The following is a 20667-nucleotide window of genomic DNA, read 5'->3' as shown; positions in this document are numbered from 1 at the left end:
ATATGCTTCCCCCCCCCCCCCTTTTTTTTTTTTTTTTTTTTTTTTTTTTTAATACAATCCATGGTAAGTTAAAGAAAAATTGCCTTGTATACTGTAATACTACTTGTGAAGCTCATTTGCCAGTTCCTCCTCATGTACAGTGCCAGTTTTTTTTTTTTTTTTTTTTAAGTTGACATTTTGGAAAACATCACCAGCATATAATAAGGACTTGTACTGCTGATCTGCTACCTATGTTTCCCTCTTGCTTCAGTGTCTTCCGTACAGAGTCCATGACCAGCGTGGCGGTGAGTGAGTTAGCCGATCACACTCATATCTTGAACCCCCACACGCCTGAGACTGTATTCATAAAAATTCCTTTGCTAAAGTTGATTGTTGAAGCATTTATTTTCACAGAAAATGAAACTGATTATTTGTTTACATATTATCTTCACTTGCATAGCTAACAATCACTTCACAACCAAACTGTAGCTTTGTACTGTAAATATTGAAATATATGAGTGTTTATACTTTTACCTTTACTAATACTGTACAACTACCAGAAACTATAATAAGGCAGAAATATATCACCAAGCAAAAGTATTCCTGATAATTAACTGAAATGAAGATTAGCTTATGGAAGAAATTAGCAAAGGTTTTATGAATACGGTCCCTGGGTTGGTTACTGTGTGTTGGAAATATGGCAGGCTTCCATGACTGAATTAGCTGATGCACGTATATATCTTGCACTTTAATAAGGACCTTCAAGTAACACAGAAAGTGCATGGAAAATTGAGAACAAGCTCCTATTAAAGTCAGCTGATACATTCACAACTTAAACCTCACGGATCGTAAAGTAAAATGGTGAGAGATTGCTTGGATACTTAAGAACAAGCCTCCATAAACTAAATGATGCATTCACACATCTCCCTCTTGCAAAGACAATATGTGGAATAGTGGTTGCAAAAGTTCAAAATTAAAAGGTCATACCTACTGTATAACAGTGAGATGTTGGCTGAGCACTTCCACACATCTCTACTATCAAGACACCATTGGAGTGATGATCCTAGGTGTGTTCGACTTGAAGGATAAGTAGTGATTGAATCAGTGAAGCACTTACGTACATCTTGCACAACAGACCGAAAAGATGGGTGAAGTTTCCTTGTGTATTCATCAGCTGGAGACAAAGTGTGGGTGGACACAGCTGAACACACACACTGATAATTGACGTGTTCCAATACTCTCGCTCCTGACTGTGCAATTATTTATGTCTAGATGTTGCTGCAATTTTGTAAGCTATGTACCCAGCCTGTCTGTTTGGAGTTTTCACAATATAAGCTGTGGTAGGCAGGAAATTCTTACCTAGCAAAAAGATCTCTTACTTTTCCCCTTGACTTCAGCACAGGATTGGATTTTATGTTGCCAAATGTATCCTATATTGTATATCTGTACTCCCAGACCTGCTGCTACCATCAGTGAACCAAGGACTGATATAGTAAAGTAAGGTGTGTGTGTGTGTGTGTGTTTTTCTCCAACAATGAAAGAAAACTTTGACCAGTAAGAACAGACAAAGTATAGTTCACTGGCTGGTAGAGAACCTTGATACTGACAGTATTCAGTGATGCTAAAGCTAAACCTCACCTCTCCAAGTATGTCCCATTATCCAGTCCTGTGTTTTATCTTGTTTTACGCATGCCCTCATTGGGTATCAAGTCCAGGAAATCCAAATTTAAAGCAGATTTTGGCAGACTCATCAGTTGTGTCTCTGGTCATGATTTTTTACGTTAGGTGCCATTGCAATAATATTATGCTTTAATAATGATTTGAAGTATAAATGATTAGTAAGAGCAGCTTTAAAACTTATTTAAAAGTCCTAGGAATATGTATAGTCTTCAGAGAATCTTTATAAGCTATGTATGATCTTCCAGAGGCGTGAGGCAGTAATTTTTTTTTTTTTTCTCCCCCCCCCCCCTTTCCCCTTGATCCCCACTAGCATCATCTGTCGTCTACCTCCTCATGTTAGACTGACAGACTGATTGTCCTGGCACTTTGTTTGTGATGTCAGTGTTGCCTTGATAACTAAGTTTTTCATTTGAAAAGTGAGAGTTGCTTTTCCTCTCACATTCGTCTATTAGCGATACAGGTACTTTTTGTGATGCCTTACTTTTTGCCTTTATTACTCTCTTGATATTTTGTTTCCCCTATTTTTTCCCCCCCTAATTTGCACGTTTGTGCTCAAATATTCCTCCTCTTACTCTGAAATCTTGCTTTTCATCTATTCCCATATGTTTATCAAAAGTCACAGATAACCTACCAGGACCTTAATTTCACCAACTTATTCCATTTTATCCTGGTGGCCTGAGTGCATCTATCAGCAATTATAATTCCTTTTGTCCTGATCCACTTCAAATCCTCATACTTGTAACTAGTAGTACATACAGTACATTATCTTTGTGATGCTTGTTGTTTATTTTTTTATTAAATGTATTACTGGTTTTATATAGACATTAGATGGAAAGAAATTACTGTCTCACTGCCTGACCCATTCAGGCTGGTATTTTTAACAGCTCGTATTTAAATAACTGTATAATGCATCTGTATTCTGTATCACCAGTACAGTATTACTTTTTAATGAAATGTCACCCTTTTTTTTATGGGAAATTTTAGATTCAGCAGATCTTAGCAGTCTTTTAAGCCTAATTTGACCAAATTACTATGATGGCTACTCATTTGCAAATCCCAATGGGGAAATAAAACTTGTAAATCCCGAGTGCTTGATTCACAACTCATTTTTATCTCATTGTCTGTGGAGTCCAGCTTGAAGAACTCCTGCAATTGCTTAAGCAACTTAAAAAAAAAAAAAAAGAGAGAGAGAGAAAGTCATATACAGTTTGCCATAATTATCTAACCCATGTCACTTGTGTATGATTATTAAACCCCCAATAATTTGTACAGTATGAAGAAATCTGTAAATGTATATATACAGTTCAGTATGTTTACAACAGTGCAGTATTTTTGATGCTGAGGGTGGAATACGGCATGGGATGATGACAATGATGAAAAGATGGGAAGTAACATTTATGTAACCTAGTAATGGGAAGTAATGTTTATGTAACCTAGTAAAGTGAGAGCCGTACCAAAAATGCAAAGGCCGAATTACCATACGGGTCACATTTCCAAACCAAAGTGAACTCCTGAGCCATACTAAATCTAACAACACAGAGCTAGGTACTGTATTCCCCTTACTTATGAAACCTGTCTTTATGCTGATCCTGCTGTTCTTTCTTTTTGATCAAATTTTAACACATCCCCAATAATACATTGATCTGATGTAACTTATTACTGTATGTGGCCTGTCTGGATCAGCTGATGTATTTTGCTGTCATTTCAAAAACAATGTAAACTGGAACAAGTGATAAAACTAAAATTTTAGTGAAAGACAGGGAATGTGAAATGCGGTTGACACGAGTGTAAAGATAATGATGATTGAGGAAAACTGTTGACAGTACAACCAGTAGAGGTTGGAGGAAAGATCATTTGTGTGTTATAAAGAATAGGGAGGACTCGAATGTACCTGGTGGGAGGTGCAAGAGTACAGTAATCACAAGTATGACTATTACCACAAGCAGGGAGAACATTAATGTAGACACTCATAGCCTAAAAGAAATTTGTATTTTTACAGGGACTTTGCGCTGCTCAGTATTGATGTAGTTTGGCCAATATAGATTATATTTAAGAGTCTGGCATTAATTTGATGTGACATTAGGGGCATTGGCAAAGATGAGGGTTTTCAATACAAGTACTTATTCTCTGGAAAATATTTTATTTTTTATGTGTGGTAAAGGAATTAAGTGAAGAAAAAGTCAATTCCTCGGAAAAATGCAAGTGAAGAAAGTACTGGTAGTATAAATAGAGTACCAGTTTGATTATACATGTGGTACTCTATGTGTGCCAGGAGATTATGATCTTGATGAATATTTTAAGTACCTAAGTATATAACCACCATGGCAAGTCATCTCATTATTTTAAGATTGTTATGACAGTATGTGATGGTGTATTTACAGAGTAGTAGCAAACAGCAGGTGAGGTGAAGTGAGGTCATATGTACATACCAGGTCACAGTCTGATGTAGTGACCAGCTGTAAAATAGTCTGTTCTTTTGTAAAGTAAAGTATTTAAAGATAATGGCGCATTAATAAAACCTGCTTATTCTAGTGCCTGCACTTGTACCTCATAAAGGAACAGTAAGACCATGAGGCCACCAATGGTGGTGGCACACTGGTGATATTGGAACTACATGGCACCCTCTATCACTGAAATGACATCAGTAGGTTAAAAAAAAATGTGTAAATACTGTAATGCCAGTTATCACGTTGCTGTCAAGTACCAGAATGCAAGTAATTTCTATTAACACTAAAGTTCCTAACTCAATTTCAGCTAAATTATATTGTACTGTATGCCATTAACTGAATAGAGTTGTACAGTATTAACCATGAGAGGTTTAAAGGATTCATCATACTAAGAGTGTCAAAAGTGACAGCTGACTGGTAAGTACACACTAAATAGTTGATCGTACAGAATGACAAGGTACAGTATGCCACTAGGCCTGTTTAACACCTTATAGAGGCCTCAAAGTCTACCTCATCACTGCAAGTCTCAAAGACGCAAGGCCATCATACACTTATGACATTTCCTTTTGGATCCCACAGCCTGACCTATTTCAGTGTGGATGGGAGTAATTTTAAACCTACCTGGCCACAACAGCTGACAAATAATACGCATTTCCTAACCTATCCTTCTTTAGTTTAAAAGTTCTCCAGGTTTTTGCATTATTTTCAAGGTGTGTGTGTACTGTATTAATGCTTCAGTGGGTGATACATGTTACACTGAACAGTACTGGTGACATGTGGATACATTTCAGAAAATGAGAAGCTTTTACCGTATAACAAACATAGTCCAGTGCTGCTTGAGGGCAGCCAACACATTTCATACTTGACTGACTACCTTTCAACTTTAACTCTGCTTATTGTTGGCAGATACAAAGAATATGGGATTTCATCTGATTAGCTAAAGTAATAGAAGTCAGCGAGGACACTACTTTTACATTTTTTCTATTTCTCTTCTTTGCCTCTTAGTGAGGTAGCTATGACTCAATCATATACATCACACACACCTTGTTCCAAACTTGGCTCGATCTGTGTCCACTTCACTGTGTCTTAGTATAAGGTCCTTCTGAATATACTGTAGATGATTATGAATGATTATATATACTGTACTTGACCATCATCCACTCACATGATGTAGTGCTGCCTACTTCTTCCTCAATCTTTATCTTTCTTTTTCTGTGTCTGCCCTTCTCTCTTCCTATTTTTCCCATCTCTCCCGTCACTTTATTACTTTCTCTCCTTTACAGGTGGCCTTACATTGACTGACACGCCTAATGGTTTCCTGTAGGCAAGTAAACCGTTTACAGAGCTGGGTGGTAACCAGATAACCAACCCATACGTGTTCCCTACATGTCAACAAGTAGGTTGGGAGAGGGTTAGTGCCCCTCCCCATAAAACAACTAACTTAAAGACAAACAGCCGTCCCTCACAGGATTATGACATCTGGCTATAGATAGATAAAAATACTGTTCACTAACTGGTCACTCATGAATCCTCTAACGATATAATGTATCTGGAAATAATATGGTTCATGAAAGAAGGACTTTTAAAAATCTATGTAGTGTACACTATCAACCAGACTGCTGGTGTTGTTTGTATATACGTCTGTAACAAAACTCAGAACCCTGATTATCATTTTTTAATGCAACCTTGCAATAGCAACCACTATGGGTCAGATAGCTGACACTGCATTTGGTCCAGATTAATGTCCTCTGAATCAGATTCATCCTGCTAGATTTCATTCAGGGTTGTATTCTGAGAGGACAATAGTTGTTCCATAATACCTCTCAGCAGTTCCTTCTGTACTGCACATTACATCTTATCTTCTTTTGGGTGGTTTTCCCCACCTCTGTGACCTGCCAAGCCTTCTGTCCAGACAAGTGCTTGAGCAAGCACAAAAAGCAAAGATGCATATATTTATCTATCTGTCAGTTTATCAATCATGTGTGCAGTCTGTCTACTTATCCCTCAGTCTACTGGGAGTATCTATACCCACCCCTGCTATCACTAGTCTCACATAAGTGTCCTCTGTCATCTATCATGCCACCTACAACCTGCCAACCTGCTTGCAACCTTGTCAGACAGTGGGCTATATAAAAGCCCAAGCAGCCTGTTAGGTATGCAGGGCACAGTACTATATTCCTCTTGGCTCAATTTTCTTCACTGCTTACTTGGACTTAGGGGAGCAGGGTGGCTCATTGATAGAGTGCTGGACTCTAGATCGCGAGGTCGAGAGTTCGCGCCCTGCCCGGGTAGCTGCCGTTGCTGGGAGGGGTAGCGCTCTCCTGTAACCCTAGCTGGGCTATATTATGATCTATCTAGGTCCAGCTGAGGGCAATAATTCCTTATTCAGATTGAGGGGCGAAATACCGGCTCGGTGGAGTGAGCCAGACACCACCACCCTAGGAGGAGGGTACAGGGAGGTAACCCCCACCCTACAGGATGACAGGGAGGCTCTTTTCACCTGCTGAGCCTTCTGGGCATAAACAACGTATCACCTCTGTGACCCAATGCCCCTCTTCCCCACAGCCAGACCACTGGGCAGTGTACAGTAAAGGTACACTACATTTCAGCGGAGGGAACACTCGCCAGAATCGGGGTGGGACTTGCAGTGGCAAGATCATCCCAAGCAAACCCTTGGACGCTGAGTCCCCTGGATCGGCCTCCTTTTTAACAGAGGACTCAGGAGGAGCCTTAAGGGTTGCTATTCCCCCAAAGGAGCAGCAGCATAATATCACCCGTCGGGTATACTGTGGGTGGAAGGACCGTCGGTCAGCCATTCTCTGCCAACCACCTTAGGGAGCCCGCACGTTGGAACGTCCACCAGACAACCTTCGCCGGCGCCCCCAAGGAGGAAGGCGGGCCCTGGGATACGCTCTGTCAGAGGTACCACGCGGGACGAAACGTCGCCGTCCCCCAGTGCTGTCTCCGGGACAGGAGTCTCAGACCCTACGGCTGGAGTGCAGCCTCCGTGCGAGCTGTGGCAATAGCCGGGCGAATCCATCGGGGGCCTTCTCCCAGCCATCAGAGTCTGTAGTGCCCAGAGGAACTTCTCCCGACTCCTCTTGCCCTCCTGTCCCCCGTAAGAGCCCAGGCAGTGCCCAACAGGGCTGCCTGATGGAGGGAAAGTCACCTGGACCTCCCCTGTCTACCCCGGACCAGAGTTCCGGCGGGGCCTCCCTGCCCCGCCAAGTAGGAGAGTCGGCCCTCAGCCGCTCTCCCTCCGCCTGTCCCCAGGCTCCAGCAGAGGATGGTGCCTCTTGCCCCGCCCACCCCTCCGGTGGCAGAGCGAGGACAGGTGCCCCTCTCCCCGCCTCTCTCCTCGAGAGGGTGGTTTCTGCTCCCTTTCAGGAACCCCACCAGAGACCAGAGTGGGCGTGACGTCCCCGAGGTCCAGTGTCCCGACCCTGCAGCCCCAAGTGCTGTCGGACTCCTCCAGGACGAGAGGCCGCAGCTCACCCCTGCCAGCCTCCCCCCGACGGCGAGACCGCAGCCCCTGGAGTCAGCAGGCCTCCCCCAACGCCTGTTGCAGTAGCCGAGGCTCCCCCAGCGACGGTGACCGCAGGCCCTCCCTGACGGCTGCCTCTGCAGGGTGAGACGGCAGCACAGTCTGGGCACCGCCCTCCCCACAGCTGACCCCAGCCCTGGGCCACCCCAGGTCTGCTCTCAGGACCCAGACGACGATTAAGGGTCAGTGCCGAGTAGCGCGCCTCCTGGCCCTCTTCGGCCCTAGCCCAGAGAGCCCTGCATCACCCAGGGCCTCTACAGAAAAAGGACCGCCCACCACGCCACCCACCAACTCCCATGGGACTCGTGGCGACCCCACAGGGTACCCCTGGAATACACTTCGGACAGCCCACCCCCAATGCCCAGCCACCACCTGCGGTTCCTGGCGCAGGGCCTCCTGCCGCCCGTGACCCAAGCACTCCTCTCCGCCTGTTCCGTGAGTAAAAGACTCTGAGGTTGTTTGTCGCCTAGTATCTGGGAAGCCCGTACCCCAGTGGACCCGCCCCCTCGCCCCAGTGTCTTCCCCCCTCAGTGTTACCTCCCCGTGTGGAATAGTGAACTCCCCACCAATAGGCTCATGAACGGAGTACATGGCGCTAGGCCATGGGCCGCCCCCAAGTGTGACCCCCCCCCCCAGTATTACACAGGGACAGACAGCATCAGTGCCGCGCCCCTTCCCCCCCCCCCTCTTGCTTTGGCCATATGAAGTGAATAGAAGTGATATACGAGGTATAAGCCCAACTTCCTGTCTCGTAAGGAAGTCTAGATCACCACTCTCCCTCCCCCTCTCTGCCCCCACGCGCGGATAGATCGTGAATGCTATTCTCTCGTCCTACGTAACGCACACGTAGCATAAGGCTAGCCATAGGGTACCGACTGTCACGCGGATGCATATAACTAGCATAGGAGGCCATTTATGTTAAGCGAATATGTATACAGTATATATAAGGACTTGAATATATACTATCGTCTATGTCACGCGTTTGGGTATATTGAGATATACTTAATGTGGGCACTTTCCCTTATCCAGGAAAGCCCAGTTTAGGTTGGGTTAGGATTGTTTAGTAGGTTATGTTGTTTAGTTGGTTGGGTTAGGATATAGTTAATGTCAGGTTAAGTTTGCTCGGTCTGTTATGATAATTTATCTGGTTAGGTTTGTTCGTGAGTTATGTCAAATTAGGTTTGTTTGTTAGTCTGTTAGGATAATTTTAGCTGGTTTATGAAAAAAAAAAAAAAAAAAAAAAGGGTAACCAACCATCCTGGGAAAGTCAAACTTAGTTCACAGTGCAAATATGGTATACAAAAGAGAAATTTGCTTCTCAGTGTAAATGGTTAGATGAGAACAGAGGTTAGTGAGATCGACAACTGGGGGAGGGGGTTCTCATTAGATGTACTGTACGTGAACCTGGATAATAACATCAATAAAATATACGAACCAATTAAAAAAAAAAAAAAAGGATCAATAAACAGACTAATTCAACGGAAAATGCCTGAAAATTATGGGTAAAAAAGACAAGGCAAATTTTTATTATCTTTTACCCATAAAAGAATTTTTGGGCGTGGACAGACGATCAAATCGACATTAAGGGAATGATCAGATAATTTTTAACGCTGATCTACTGTGCATGCATTTTTCCCGTTCTGGAAGGGTATCTTCAATTTTAGCAGAGGATTTAAGGTTTCAAAATTTAGATAAAGTTCGCGAGCCACGTTTTCTGCAATATTACCATAAGAACCGGTACAGTCCGTTTTTTTTCTCTGGCACTGTGAAAGCCAGCATCAGTAAGACTCAGAAGTATTCAGTACACAATAACATGATCCTAAAAAACCATAATCTACAAGACCAACTGTGGCAGGTGCGTTCCAATTCACTTTATATACATGACAAAATAAACGGTGCCACTCAAAGATTCGAATTCCATACCTACATCTTTAAGCATACTATCACCCTTGTATTTTGGATCCAATGGGCAAGCTTAGGCCTGAGTCTACTAAACCATATATATATATATATATATATATATATATATATATATATATATATATATATATATATATATATAGGGCAACCAATTTAGACAGCCAAAACTGAGGAATATGGAAAAAAAATTAATTGTAGCACGTCACTTCCTCACCCGGACAGATACAGAGATATTTTCTTAAAGTCAAGTCTCACTTTGTAGCAACTCTGCACAATTGAACAATGCCACACTAACGCCTGGCCCAGGTATACCGGTACAATAAAGTATAAGACGGGGGATCTTAGTTGTCATTAGAGACCCTATAGATTTCCAGTTGCAATGTTTATCCCACCTTCAAGGAATTCTGAGGTTGAATTCTGTGTGTACAGGATTCCGTAGCCTTCTATGGTAACTGAATGAATGTCTGGCCCACTACACTAAGCATGCTCTTCATAATTCTCCCCCTATCGTGTTTTCTTATTCCTTGCTTTCTGGACCTTACCTCATTCTATCCATAGTTTTAAGATAATGACGACGGCGACGATGATGATAACTTGAAAGCACATACATCCCTCATTTAACTGTACATAATTTCATTGCCTCCTTGGTAATAAACCTCAATATGATAAATCTGACTAACGGGCTCACTTCACACAGGTGGGCAGGCGAGCCAAAGCAGAGTAGAAGACACATGGGAGAATGGAGGCAGGATGGTAAGAGAGAGAGAGAGAGAGAGACAGACAGACAGACAGACAGAGGCAGACAGACAGACAGACAGACAGACAAAGAGAGTACATCACCACTGACTCTCTCTCTCAAATACTGACCCCTCACTTATCACCTCTCCCCTTCCCCTCTCTCACCCTATCTCATCACCCTCTCCCCTCCCTTCCCTCCCTCCCCTCCCCATCACTTGACTCAATTTTTTCCCCAATCACAATAAAGTTTCCCGCGTTTTTTTCCCTTCTGAGCGCCATCTTGGATCCTCTCCAAGAAACCTTACATCTAGCGGTGACTTCGACTTCCCAACTGGACCCAAATCCTTCACAATCCCACAAAAAAAAAAAAAACTATATACCAAAAAGCAGCAAAATTATAAAAACCAAAAAATGAACTAGGAATTTGGAACAGGATTAAAGTAAAAAGCGTAAACATTGCCGCGGGAACTTTAAAAAGCGCGTATCCGAAGGCGTTGCTTAGTGGAAATCGGATACTTGGAACGACTTATTTGGCGGGAAAGTGGAGGCCTGAGCGTCATGTCTCGAGCCCTGTGATTGGTCTGATGCATGAGAGAGAGAGAGAGAGAGAGAGAGAGAGAGAGAGAGAGAGAGAGAAAAAAAAAATTCATTTTATTTCTTCCAAGTTTGTTTCCATTATACAGAACTGTTGCACTGCTACGCTGAATATACTTTTATTTATTTATTAATTTATACTATTGTCTTTTCCTTCACATATACTGTACATTTCCTCAAAGAAAAATTGACAGATTCTGCTTTCTTCGGAGGGGGAAATGGAATAATAATAATAATAATAATAATAATAATAATAAAAGCAGCCACAGGTACAGTTACGGATAATAACATTGTTCTATCTTGCACGCACAATTACGAAATTTATATATTAATCTGAAACGCGCAATGAGCTCCGACGATCGAATCACTGGGTTTCGAAATTCGTCACTCACATTTTCGTCACCAATCGCGACGTGGTGTATCAGGATTTATGACAACAACTGTAAAGAGTCGCCGTGGGTGATATTTTTCCATATCTTGGGTTCTGAAACACCGAAACGACGTACAGTGGACTTAATTATTACAGGTTTGTTTAGCGAGGTATCATTAGGTTCCGACACGATTTCGAGACGGCGAGAAGGAGCTATTGACGGTGACTGAACATATTATCCCCGTCTCGCTTGTGAAAGATACGAGGCTGCTTGCTGTATAAAGTCTTGGGGAAGGGTGGAATTTATTTATTTACTTATGACAACCAGGGAATATGTGGGTAATTTTGTTCTCCCTTCTCTTATCTCTGTACAATTATAAGTAAGTCAATATACTATACTGTATAAATATCTGAGTGACGTATTACTGAGAGAGAGAGAGAGAGAGAGAGAGAGAGAGAGAGAGAGAGAGAGAGAGAGAGAGAGAGAAAGAAAGAGAGAATGTGAAAGATGTGTGATAGGTCTCTCTTCTCTCTGAAGTTTGACGGAACCTGCTGAGTCACACACACACACACACACACACACACACACACACACACACACACACACACACACACACACACAGAATTGCTTTAACTCAACATTCCAGATGGAGGGATATAAATTTTAGCCCAAGGTGAGGTGAACAGATTATTATAAGGAGGCTCATCCGTCAGGTGTGGTCATCTGCCTACGAGTAAAGGAGTATAAGGTCAGATAAATATGGCTGCCGAGACGAAACCTTACGACTTACAATTATTATTATTATCATTATTATTATTATTATTATTACTACTACTACTACTAGTACTACTACTACTGCTATTATTATTATTATTATTATTATTATTATTACTATTATTATTATTCTGTACGCACACCTCCCTTCACTAAACCAACATTCATTCAAAATTATAATCTCAGCCCACCCATGAATTTTGGAGATACTGTATTTTTGGTTGGTCAGGAAATGTTTAATATCTCCGTCCCGAAAATGTCAACTATATATATTTTTACTATTATTTTCCTACTATCATTTGACGTATTTTCCTGCTCTTATTTTCTCGCTACTATTTTTTTGCTATTATTTTCCTACTATTATTTTCCTGCCCATTTTCAAGCTATTATTTTTCTGCTGTTATTTTCTTGCTATTATTTTTCTGCTATTGTTTTGTTGCTATTATTATTCTGATATTATCTTCTTGCTATTATTTTCTTGCTGTTATTTTCTTGCTATTATTTCCTCGCTATCCCCGACGATCCGATTTAGCTTAGACCAGACTTTTTCAAAATTGGCGGGGGTTAGAGACAGCCTTCCTCCACCCCCTGTACACCCAGACGATTTTCCAACCTGAATGAAACCGTCTGGAGGTAGGGAAAGAAATTAACCCGCTGAGAGGTGCTCGGGCTGAAGGGGTTAGTTATGCAAAGTGCCCTAAATATTGTACTTAAAGACCTCCATGCCCCTAACTTGGTGTCCAATCTGTTTCGAAACTTTATGGGGGACTTCAAGTTATGAGTGATATTTCCTCGAAGTTTCACTCAAGTTTGTGTATTCATTTAGCGTGAAAGAGGTTAAGTAATGAAGACAAATGACGAGGAGTGATTGAAGAAACAGTTATTACGATAAAGGATGGATGGAGAGAGAGATGGAAGGATTGATTGGTGGATGGACGGATGGATGGATGGGTGGATGGATGGATGGATGAAGGGTAGGTGGATGGATAAACGAACGAAGGGAGGATGGAAGTAAAGGCGGAAGATGAAGAAGTGGGGTGCAGAGAGAAGAAAACGAGAGATTGAAGATAAGATAGAAGAGGCTGGGAAGAAAAGGGGAAGAAGAAAGGAACGAGGAAGGAAGAATGGAAAGGAAGAATATGGAAGGATGGAAGGAAGGAATATAGAAGCAAGGAGGGAAGGATGGAATGTGGAAGAAATGACGGAACAAGGAAGGTAAAATGAAAATGGAATGACTGAAGGAAGTAGGAAGAACAGAACGGCAATATAGGAAGAAGAAGGAAGGATGAATAAAGGAATGAAAGAAAGGGAGAGTAAAACAGGAATGAATGAAAGGAAGGATTAGATGTGAATGAAAGAAGGAAGGAAGAATAAACAGGAAGGAAAGGAATAATTTTTAAATGAGGATGTGTAGGAAGGAATGAAATAAGGAAAGATGGAAGGGAAATGGAAGGAAGATTGAATAGAAGGGAGAGGATGAAAGGAGAGGAAAGGAAGGTGGAAAGAAGAGGAAAGGAGGGAGAAAAAGGAAGAATGAAATAAAAAGGTAGAGGAAGACGAAAAGCAATCAAGAAAAAAAATGAAAAACAAAATGGCGAATGAATGAATGAATGAAAGGCTGGCAGATGAAGAAGTGAATGACATGTAAGAACGAATGAAGGAGACAAAAAATGAATAAATGAGCGAACGAAGGAGGATGAAGGAAAGAAGGAGGGAAGAAGGGAGACAAGAAAGGACATTTCCCTAGTGTCAATATTTGAGATTAATACAGGAGGGAGAGAAGGAGGGAGGGAGGGAGTGAGGGAGGTGTGAAGGAGAGGGAGAGAGGAGGGGGGAAGAAAGAGGGGGGGAAGTGGGTGTGAAGGAGGGAGGGAGAGTGTGAAGGAGAAAGAGGCCTGTGAAGGAGGGAGGGAGGGGAGATGATGGTATGATGGAGGGAAGAAAAACATGAAGAAGAAGGAAAGGGCGGGAAGGGGGGAAGGGAGAAGCGGTGAGAGGGAGTGAGGGAAGAAAGGAGGAGGAGGAGGAGGAGGAGGAGGAAAAGGAGGAGGAGGAGGAGGAGGAGAGGTTGGGAGGATGGATGAGAGGAAATAAGGGTGTAAAGGAGAGAGGGAGGGTTTGAAGAGGGAGAGAAGATAAAGGAGAAAAGATAAAGGTGAGATGAGAGAGGAGGAAGGGAGGGGGAGGAGAGAGGGAGTGCGTGGGAGGGGAGAGGAGGGGAGGGGAGGGAATAAGGAGGAAGGAGAGAATGAGGGGGGAGGAGAAAGGGAGGGGAAGGAGAGTGCGTGTGAGAGAGAGAGGGGGGAGGGAGCGCGTGGGAGGATAGAAGAAAGGAGGGAGTCATGAAGGGAAGAAAGGGGGGAAGGGAGAGGAGGAGGAGAGAAGAGAGGACAGGGGGAGGACTGGGAGAAGGAGGGTGTGGAGAAAGGACGGAAAGGGGAAGAAAGAAAAGGAAGGAGGAGGAGAGAAGTAAGGGAGGGAGTGCATGGGAGCGAAGTAGAGGAAGAAAGGAAGAAAGTTGGAGGAAGGAAGGAGGGAAAGGTGGGTAGGACAGTGGAAGGAAGGAGAAAAAGTGAGAGGGAGGAGAAATAAAGAAGGAGGAAGGGAAGGAAAGAGGAAGAGATAGTTTGTGACAGAAGGACATTAGGAAACTGGAAGGAAGTAATGAAAAAAGGAGGGATGGATGGAAAAGAGGAAGGATTTAAAGAAATGAATGAATGAATGAAGGAAGGAAGGAAGGAAAGAAAGAAGGAAGCGAGAGAAGAATTCAGAAGGATGGAAGCAAGGGGGGAAGGGTAACGAGGGAGGGAGAGAGAAAGTATGTAGAAGGAAGGAAGGAAGGGAGGGAGGGAGGGAAGGAAGGAAGGAAGGAAGGAAGGAAGGAAGGGAAGGGAAGGAAGGAGGGGGAGAGAAGGAAGGAGGAAGGAGGGGGAGAGAAGGAAGGAGGAAGGAGGGGGAGAGAAGGAAGGAGGAAGGAGGGGGAGACAAGGAAGGAGGAAGGAGGGGAAGGAGGGAAGCAGGGAGGGGGTAGGGTGGAAGAGGGAGAGATTATGCAGAAGAGGACCGGTAATAATGTCTCTCTCTCTCTCTCTCTCTCTCTCACACACACACACACACACAATTTCTGAATGCAAGGTTTTCTGTCCTACATCACATCATCTTTTTCTCTCTCCCTCCCTCTCTCTCTCTCTCTCTCTCTCTCTCTCTCTCTCTCTCTCTCTCAAAATATCTGAATACATGGTTTTCTGTCCTACATCACTTCTCTCTCTCTCTCTCTCTCTCTCTCTCTCTCTCTCTCTCTCTCCTACCACTCATCTTTAAGCATCCTCCCTCCTCTCCTCCCCCTCCTCCATCCCGAAAATGAGGGATGGTAGGAGAAGGAAGGAAGGCAGGAGGGAAGGAAGGAAGGAAGGAAGGAGGGAAGGAAGGAGGGAAGGAAGGAGGGAAGGAAGGAAGGGAAGGAAAGAAGGATGATGTATGTAAATGAAAGTATGTAGGAAACGAATAAATGCATGAATGAATGAATAGATGGATAAATAAATGAATGAACTGATGAATGAATGGGTGAATGGAGGAATGAAGAAACGAATGCATGAATGAATGAATGAGTGAGGAATGGATGGGTGGAAAAAAATGAATGAATGAAAGGACGGAAAAAATGAATGAATGAATGAATAACTGAATGAATGAATGGATGGAGGAATGAATAGATGAGTGAATGAAGCGAATGAATTGTAAAATAAGTGCACCGATTAACGAAAAAATGAATGAATGAATGGAATGATTTACTGAACGACTGAATGAGTAGGTGAATGAGAATAAATGACTCTACAGCTAAATGAATGAATGAATGAAGGAAGGAAGGAACTGACAAGCGAAAGAATTAATAAACGAATGAATAACTACAGAACAATGAATGAGTAAAGTACAAGTAATATGGGAATGAATAATTAAATAAATATATAAATAAAGGAGTGTAATGAGTAACTGAAAAATGAAGGAAAGAATGAAGGGAAGAATGAATGCATGGACACTTACTATTTACACTATTTTTGTAACTCCCTTATTAATTCATTTTTCTGACTTATTTTGAGGTGTGTGTGTGTGTGTGTGTGTGTGTGTGTGTGTGTGTGTGTGTGTGTGTGTGTGTGTGTGTGTGTGATCCCTGCTCATTGCCTATTCTCTGTGAACCTCCTCTCTCTCGCTGCGTAGGTGGCTTGGTAGGCAGGTAGGTAGGTGGGTGGATTGGTAGGCGGGCAGGTGGGTTGGCTGGTAGGTAGGTAGGTAGGATGGTGAGTGGAGGGGATGAAAGGTAGGTAGGTAGGTAGGTGGGCAGGCAGGTAGGCAGACAGGTACAGAGGTAGACAGGAAGCGTCATAGTTACATATCGTAAGCATAATGTATACTCGTTTATGTATGTAGACTGTGTGTATGTATGTATCTATGTACGTAGGTAGGTAGGTATGTGTGTATGTAGCCAACTGGGTAGGTAGGTAGGTAGGAGGGTTGGTAGGTAGGTAGTTGGGTGAGTGGGTATATAAGTCAGTTGGTCGGTCGGGAGGCAGGCAAGCGAGTAGGTAGTCAAGTGAGCAGGTAGGTAGGTAGGTAAGTAGAAAGGTAGATAGGAAGACAGGTAGGTCAGTTGGTAAGTCAGCTGGTGGATGGGTCTTTTTTTTTTTCTTTTTTCTTTTTTTTAATAATGTGTTCGACTCTAGGCACACACCCATTCCTTGGAGCCCAGCAGTCCTCCTATATGCCACACACCTCCACATGTCACCACTTCGGCGCTAACACCCACCGTCCATACTGAATACACGCTAGGGCTGCCTCATACAGGACTAGTGGATTCACATTAGATCTATCTCTATCTACCTAATGAGGCGCTAACGTGTCCTTACATAATCAGTCAATCTATATCTACTTATCTACATACATTTTTTAGTATCTCTACCTGTCATTCTCTGATTCTCTCTGTCTTTCCTTCCAACAGCTTATCATCTCCAGTCTTTCACACGCACATTGTCTAGGCATTTCAAAAAGAACATATTTTGAATCTGGCTTCCTCTCCGTTCAATTTTCCTCGGAAGGGACGAATTTCGATGGCTCTCGTTATCATTCTTTGTATTAAGTAAACAATTTATCCTCACACTCCCCCACTTTTTCCATCTATCTATATCCATTCATTCATCTAAATATCACTCAGTCTCCGTTTATATCTATCTATCTATATAAACAACCGCCTCCATCTCATCCAAAGCTCAGGGACAACAGTAAAAGTTAACGGAAAATTCAAATATTGCCGGGATTCTATAAACTCGGCCGCTGATTGGACGATTCAAAATCAAACTTAACGGCCTGAACCGCCAGACTGGATTTGAAGCGCTGGTGGGCTGGGGGATGTTAGAGGAGTGAATTTGACCCCTGGGAACCCATAAAGGGTCATATTAGGTCAGGGAAAGCTAATTTTAAGTAATGGCTTAATTTCAAGGCATCATATGGAAGTTTTTTGCATGCGGATGAGAGAGACAGAGAGAGAGAGAGAGAGAGAGGTGTGTGTGTGTGTGTGTGTGTGTGTGTGTGTGTGTGTACATACTTGCGTATGTGCGTGTGTGTGTGTGTGTACATACTTGCGTATGTGCGTGTGTGTATATTATATATATATATATATATATATATATATATATATATATATATATATTTAGACGTACGCACAGTACTTCGTTTGCGTGTGTATGTATAAGAGGGAACTACAGATAAAGCATGGGGTGTGAGTATGTATGACTGTAAATATTCACACACACACACACACACACACACACACACACACACACACACACACACACACACACACACATGACAAACAGATACAGAAAACACAGACAAAACACACAATCTTTACATCTACTCGTATTGTCTAGCAGTAATACACCAATCACGTTGCCTCTTTGTCTATCTACTTATCTATTGCCTGACCCTTCTTCCTGTAAGTGAAGCTCTAAACCCAACGGACTAACATTCTTACCCATTCAGTACGATGTTTATTACTGTCTTGCTTACAACGGACGATTTTATTCAGCACAGGGAAGGCCTCATACAGGAAGGGGTCAGAATCCCCCCCCCTCGCTCTCTCTCTCTCTCTCTCTCTCTCCATCAATTTCCCTTCTACCCTTGTTCAGGAGCAATTTGCGTCACTCCTTCCCTCCCTCTCCCTCATATATCCTTCCCTCCCTTCCCCCCCTTCCCTCCATACTTCCCTCTATGACCCTCTTTTCTCTCACCCTTCTTCCTCTTTCCTCTCCCCTCCAACCCTCCTCCTCTCACCATACTTCCTACTCTCACTCTCTTCATTTCTTCCTTCTTTACCTTCTCTCATTCCTTCCCTCCCTTTCCCTTTCCTTCCTTCCTTCCTACTTTCTTACTCTTTCTCTCTCCCTTACCTCCCGTCTTTCTCCCTTTTTTTACATTAACCAGTCTCCTTCTTCTTTCTTCCTTCCTTCTTTTATTCTTTTTCTTCTTTCCTTCCCTCCTGCTCTCCCCTCTGTCTCTCCTCCTCCTCTCTTTCCCTCTCTCTCCCCTCCTAGCTCTTTTTTTTCCTCCCTTCTGTTTCTTTTAGCTGTTTTCTTCTTTTCCTCTCTTTGCTTCTCACTCTCACCTTTTTTTTTCTTTACTCTGCCCTCGTTCATTATCTCTAGTCTTTTCCTACCCATCACTCTCTCTCTCTCTCTCTCTCTCTCTCTCTCTCTCATAAGTGCACCGTATTACTGTTAGATGAACTTAGATACACTCATTTTTCCCCTTCTCGTCCCCCCCCTTTTCTCTCTCTCTCTCTCTCTCTCTCTCTCTCACACACACACACACACAACTTCCTTCCTTTTTCCCTCCCTTCCTCCTTTTTATTTTTCTTTCCTCCGTTCAGGTTTTTTTTCTTCCTTCTCGCTCATCTCGTTTTCCTTTTCTCCTTACCCCCTTTTACCTCCTCTCCTACCTCTTTCCTTTCTCCCTCCTGTTCTTCCTTCCTCCTCTTTTCCATCTTCTCCCTCCCTCCTCCTTCCCTCCATCCCTCCCTGGCATTACAAACATTATTCAGTCCATCACTCTCTCCTTCTTTCCTTCCTTCCCCTCTCTTATTATTTTCCTACCCTTCTCTCTGCTTCCTTCCTTCCTTCTTTCTTTCTTTCTCTGAGTCTTTCCTTCCTTCCCGAGATCCAAACTCTTCATACATGTAAATTCCTTCGTTTCTTTCTTCTTTCCTTCCTTCCTTCGTTCCTTTCTTCTTTCCTTCCTTCCTGCTTCCTTCATTCACATTCCACTTCTTTACTTCCTTCGTTGACTCCCTCTCTTTCCCTTTTTCCCTCTTTTCTCTCACTATCTCTTTTCTTTATTCTCTCCTTCTCCCTCTACCTCTTCTTTATTTCCATTACTCTCTCTCTCTCTCTCTCTCTCCATTAGGCGAACTTCATTTTCCCTTCCCAATTTTTTCCCGCCCCCGCCTCCCTCCCCCAATTTCCTCCCCCATCTATTTATTTGATTGTTCCCGATTCTGTCTCATAACTACCCCCCCTCCCTCCCTCCCTCTCCCTCTCTCTCTCTCCATCAGTTTCCCTCCTGCCCTTGTTCAGGAGCAATTTGTGTCCCTCCTTCCCTCCCCACCTCCTTCCTCCCATACTTCCTCTCCCCTCTTTCCTTCCTTCCTTTTTCCTTCCATTCTCTCTCTCCCTCCCTCTCTCTCGTTTTCTTTCTCCTTTACTTCCTTCCCTCACCCCCTTGTCTTTCGTTCCCCCTTCCTCCTTTTATTGACCTCTCTCTCTCTCTCCCTCTCTCTCTCTCTCTCTCTCTCTCTCTGCGCACACATACATACAAACAGAACATCATACCAAACACTAACTCTCCGTCAGCCTGTCTGTCCGTCTGTCAAGTCATGGTACGTACATTGGATACACGCACATGAAGACCATATCAAACTGCACACACACACACACACACATACACATAGCCGTTTTCCACTCTCTCTCCCTCTCTCTCTCGCACCACCTGTCATGACATCAAAACAGTAGCAGACAGGTTATTTCAATGTGTACACACACACACACACACACACACACACACACACACACACACACACACACACACACACACACAGTTCCCTCTCTCTCTCTCATGACGAATCAAAGTCAGGTCATTTCAAAGCACACACACACACACACACACACACACACACACACACACACACACAGTTCCCTCTCTCTCTCTCTCTCATGACGAATCAAAGTCAGGTCATTTCAAAGCACAGACACACACACACACACACACACACACACACACACACACACACACACACACACACACACACACTGCATATACTTTGCATACATTCTCTCTCTCTCTCTCTCTCTCTAACAAGCAATTACACCTGCTGTCAACTACCAAACCACTGTCCAATATTCCCATCACCCTCTCTTTGATAACCTCTCTCTCTCTCTCTCTCTCTCTCTGATACCATAACTTACAAATTCTGGTAACTTCTCCCCCCCCCCTCTCTCTCTCAAACCTTCACCCCTAAGGCATATTTAATTCAGCACTGAAGGAAGTAAAAGATAAAAGGACAGGAATTATTTATCAG

General features: G+C 43.1%; 1 protein-coding gene across 1 annotated transcript in view; it reads left to right on the top strand.

Moving 5' to 3' along the window:
* The first annotated feature begins 8239 nt into the window (after positions 1-8239).
* The window catches only part of LOC145405009 (UDP-glucose 4-epimerase-like), a 39500-nt gene continuing 27072 nt past the window's right edge, over positions 8240-20667 (top strand). Inside the window, exon 1 of the mRNA XM_080276509.1 lies at positions 8240-8267. Coding sequence (XP_080132635.1) covers positions 8240-8267 — 28 coding nt within the window. The remainder of the gene's footprint in view (positions 8268-20667) is intronic.

This window comes from Coenobita brevimanus, chromosome 65 (assembly GCF_032717465.1).
Source record: "Coenobita brevimanus isolate Jiangsu-jjx chromosome 65, ASM3271746v2, whole genome shotgun sequence".
In the NCBI taxonomy this organism is placed as follows: domain Eukaryota; kingdom Metazoa; phylum Arthropoda; class Malacostraca; order Decapoda; family Coenobitidae; genus Coenobita; species Coenobita brevimanus.
This window is presented reverse-complemented; position numbering and strand designations above follow the sequence as displayed.